This window comes from Penaeus monodon, chromosome 1 (assembly GCF_015228065.2).
Source record: "Penaeus monodon isolate SGIC_2016 chromosome 1, NSTDA_Pmon_1, whole genome shotgun sequence".
In the NCBI taxonomy this organism is placed as follows: domain Eukaryota; kingdom Metazoa; phylum Arthropoda; class Malacostraca; order Decapoda; family Penaeidae; genus Penaeus; species Penaeus monodon.
This window is the reverse complement of record NC_051386.1, coordinates 8,151,750-8,156,749: the sequence shown is the minus strand read 5'-3', so window position 1 is coordinate 8,156,749 and position 5,000 is coordinate 8,151,750. Positions and strand designations below refer to the sequence as shown.

Below are 5,000 nucleotides of genomic sequence, written 5' to 3'. Positions count from 1 at the left end.
ATCAATTTTCATAAAGAAATACTGACATTCAAAAGCCAAGGTGTATTTAATCTCTCGTATAATGTACTGTTAAAGGTTTATCTCCAATGCTCCTTCCCATGTTTGTGTAGGCAGATGATGGCTTACGGCTGTTATACCTCGCAATGAATTGGTTCCTGTGATCAGTGATTATTTCGCATGGATAGCACATATATCTGCAATAAAAGTCTGATGAAGAAAGACTGGCAACCACAGACTTCCTTCAGCAAAATCTACAGCTAATCCTGGGCAAATCCAGCTGGACTGCAATGGGTCCTTAAGATTGCTCATTCTCTTATAGATATTACATGGGGCCTTCATTTTTCTGATGAATATGTCTCACAACCTTAACAAAGTGCTGTGCTTTGACGAGTGAAAAGAACTCGCAAGATTTTGAGCAGCTTTGTTATATTCACAGTTTCAAATATTTCATACGAGGCATTCACATTAGCCTTGGATCAAAAAGGTGGATCCAATCGGATTAATTATTTAAATGATCTACGAATTCAGTAGTCAAAGTTATTAATAATGTATTAATCTACACGCTTTTAGTATGCTAAAAAATAATAGTGTTTGTTAATATACACACATATATTAAAGCCATTTTATAACATGGGGTGATCAACATGTTAACTAACACGTGGTTTATTTAAAATCACCTGCTTCCTTAGCTGCTAAGGCCATTAGTTGTGGATTTTCCACAACAAACACAAGAGAACCGAAATCTTTCTTACTGTATAGAAAGACTAAAGATGACTGTGAACTCCCATGCATTCAAACATTTCAATTTAACGTATCAAAAATGAAACGATCATAAAAAAAACATCACATGATGTTGTTGCTATCTTTTCGTGCGCATGAATGCAGGAAATATAAAATAAGATTTCTCCCAGTGTATGGTACGTACAACCTTAAAAACAAACAATACCATACCCCTTGACCTCCTTCCCCCGGTACTCAGTGATGTGTAATGTACTATGTATTTGTCTTATGGTTTCTTACTGTAGTTGAAAATAAAAAAAATACACCGGGTCTTGTATACGAAAGTGTGGAGACTTTATCCCTGAATGTACCCTGCTGAAATGTTGGTGCGTCTAATGCATCCTACATGCCGTCAAATGCGATACTTTCTTTGTACTATTTTTGTGTACAGATACATGCTTTATTGCACTTTCACACTCCCTCCGCTTACTGTGGCAGCAGTAACTTTTTTTTTCAACTCTGACTGTTTAATAAATATAGATATTCCAGGAAAAGTCATGCATTTTCTGGCGTGTAAATTCGAGCTCTACAAACATCAAAGATCAAAACTGTCATTGGACAAACATGAAAATTTGATGACTTTTGGGACTATTGGATAAATGGGGGATATTGGATTGCAGTTTTTACGGATAGAAATTATTCAAAGCATTTGCATATATTCATAAAACCATTTTAAATGTACATCACTTATGCATGTTACATGACCAAGTTATTTACAATCATCTGGCTCATCAACTGCAAAGATCAATAGTTAACTTATATGCACATTCACACTTAATGGAATGGCATATTTGCATAAAAATGAGCAAATTTGAATCATTTTGTTTACAAATGAATTTTTCCATGGAAATTGCAATTAAAATCTTCATTACAGAGTTCTCGCAAGACAGATACATCATTGTCTGGTTAGAGATTTCTGCACAACTCGGCTCCCTTTTATTTGCAATTTGGGAAAGCCTTACATAAGGATGGTTTCCACCTGCAGAATTCATCCCTGCAATCTTCTCTCAAGCAGACTCAGGGTTCCTTCCCTTGAACAAACAGAGGAACTGAGTCTTCACTGCTAGGAAATTATGCTTAGAAGCGAATGTGATGATCGTTGAAACTTAATGAATTAACTTGACTTAGGATATATGGCTTACCAACTGGAGTCGATGACTAAAGGTTTCCTTGTTAAATGTGGGAAGCATCCCAGGTCTTAGGACTTTCCAACTTACTTAGGTCGTGTGCTTCTCATTCCCCGCTTTCAGAGACGAAAAGAGTACTAATCATTGAGATATCCAAAACGTTAAGTAGTTAGTGTCGTATTATGAAATAAAGTGAAGCCTGGTGAATCGAGAAAGCATATGGGGGCTCCCTATACGCATTTTTCATTTTCTTAATATTTTCCTCATTACTTTTATTTTATCATTATTTTTAATTAATTAATCAATCAATCAATTAATTAATTAATCTACTACTACTATTATTATTATTATTATTATTATTATTATTATTATTATTATTATTATTATTATTATTATTATTATTATTATTATTATTATCATTATTATTACTATTATTTCAGTATTTGCAAGTGATTTAACTGCTTTCATGCATAATAGGCAGTACTTCAGTGATGCCAATAAACGGTAAAAATAGGCCTCTTGTTGATATCTTCTCCTACATTATTTTGCCCTCTCTCTCTCTCTCCAGAAATGGAATCATCTAAGGAAAAAGAACAATTACTTCGGCAAATCGGAAGGGACCTTTACTATACAAAGCAATACCTCAGTGGTCAGCTGCAACTACTGAAACAGACAATGAATGCCACCGGCCACGTGGACACCATCCTTGGAGATGTGAATGACTACTTCAGGTGGGTTTGTAGATATTCAAAACACGCGCCTGACAGTCGACTTTCCATTTATATATAGTGGTTACATATTTACCAATTTGGATTATGGCAATATTGAGGATGTTTGATACAACGACTGTATGTGATTATATATCGATACATATGTCTCTGTGCATATTAGATGTATATTTATACATTATTTAGTGGAAGACATATATTTATGCACTGGTAGAAAAACCCACAATGCAAAAGCTAGATTTATTGAAAATGAGACTACAGTTTCGAAATCCACCTGGATTCCATCTTCAGGATTATTCATACATTATTTGGTGGAAGTTCTGGCAAGAGTTACACTAGTGCCTCGTGCCAGGGGTCTCACTAGTGTCTCATACCTTAAGGGACTATTTGTCATTCGCCAGGGATAACTAGTTTATTCGGGCCCCTTCTTTCACTGCCGTTTATTAGTTCATCAACTGTTGATTTAACCAAGCATTGTGTTTTTTTTTTGGTTAAGGGAGCTATCCTATCAAAAAAGAAAGAAAAAAAAGTGGGCTAGAATAGCATTTTCGATTTTTTAATGGGGTATAAAGTATGAGAAATTTCATCTTTCATCCATCTCCCTTAAGCTGTCATCAAATGCTTAGATCTTTTTCTGACTTAACTGCTAAAAAATGAGTATTGTACAGATTTCTTTTTCATCGTTACAGATCACTTATTTCTGTACAGTAGTGACCAATTGTGTGAATTGTTTGAAGTTGCTAGATTAGACAAAATAAAGGTCCACGTGAAAGAAAACACGTACTTTTTTCTGGATATCACATTTACTTTTCTTTTATTTATCTAATAACAATCAAAATAATAACATTCATAGTAATATTTGTAACATTCATAGTGGTATTAATATCAATGTTGATATTTATGTTAATGGCTTTATTAGCATAATTACGATTATTGTTATTCGTTTTTTTCCCGAGAGCTTTCAGCCATCAACAATTTCTACTAAGCACATAGAACTCCTAATAGATTTTTTAGGAGCTTTATCCCCATAGTATGTACTGCCCCATATTAATGAATTTTACATCGGCATTATTGCAATATTACAACTTTTATTTGCATCTTTTTAAGTTCTTATGCGATATGAAAACATTTTTCTTTTGCAAAATCATTATGATTTTTCAATTAGGGAATATATTTCGAAGGGAAGGGGGCGAAATATAGTTGCTTTATCACTTAAATATTCATACCCTTTTGATGCATAGGTAATTGGAAAATAAATTGCTTTGCTGTAATTGGCTCAAGTTCAAGACTCACCTTGGTGTATGTTTAATTTTATCTGATTCTAATATTCAGTATAATCGCACAGCAAGAAACTTTGTACTTGATGTATGCTTTGAGAAGCACCTAGTACAGAGAAAACCAAATGCCAGGGTTTACAAATTAAAATAGAATGGGAAAATATATTGTTTCAGTGCTTCATCAGAAGCATTTGTTACTGCATGCCTGCCCTATTGTATTATGGCGTTTTCCTAATAGCATCCCTTCTCTGATACGTTTGTAGTATGTAACCTATTGAATATAATTTTTATTTATTTATTTATTTTTTTTTTCAATTCAAATTATGTCGCATACACATACTTGCATATAGACATAGACACAGATGCAGTGAACAGGTTTATAATTTCAGAGTCGTTCGTCACGACCTGAATCACCTGCGGAACACTGACGGTGCAAGTGAGTGGCGATGGAAGGAAGCAGAAGAGCTCAGCAAACTAGTCCAGCACCGGATCCGCGTCCTCCAGCACCCGAAGGACTGCAACTCCGCCAGGAAGCTTCACTGCGAATTCTCCGGAGGGGTCAGTGTTATGGTCCATACATGTATCTGTGTTTAGTTTTGAACGCTAGGAAATAATAGATTCATTTTTTTTTTATTATGAACTGATGCGACAAGAAGGCGTGTTTCTTTTCATATTTATTCTCAAATTTAGAAATATATGAATCTTTCTTTATGGAAATTGTGAATAATTAAATGAGGTACGAATTCCCCAGTTGCAACAGTACCACACATGAGACTTCTCCTTGGCACAGGATGCAACGAACCGTGGGAGGGTGTCCTTCCCCTTTCGTAGTAACTGAAAAAAAACGTGGAAGGGCGTTAGAGATGTATCTTGAAGGCATTTGGGAAACATTAAAAAAGCATTTGAGAATTAAATAGAGGGGCATTTAAAGTGTACTAGAAGGGCGTGATAGACGTATGTGGAAGAACATTGGAGAAAAATCTAGAAGGGTTTTTGAGAAGAATCTAGAAGGGCATTCATAGACAATTGAGAAGTGCTTAAAGGGTGTCTAGATGGGTATTTCAGAGGTATCTAGAAAGGCATTTCAG

General features: G+C 34.9%; 1 protein-coding gene across 2 annotated transcripts in view; it reads left to right on the top strand.

Moving 5' to 3' along the window:
* Window positions 1-5,000, top strand: part of LOC119586507 (alpha-(1,6)-fucosyltransferase-like) — a 20,846-nt gene that overhangs the window by 6,950 nt on the left and 8,896 nt on the right. For both annotated transcript variants that reach the window (XM_037935288.1, XM_037935353.1), the window contains 2 exons: window positions 2,476-2,638; window positions 4,302-4,470. In XM_037935288.1, the coding sequence (XP_037791216.1) occupies window positions 2,478-2,638; window positions 4,302-4,470 (330 nt within the window). In that variant the 5' untranslated portion in view covers window positions 2,476-2,477. The remainder of the gene's footprint in view (window positions 1-2,475; window positions 2,639-4,301; window positions 4,471-5,000) is intronic.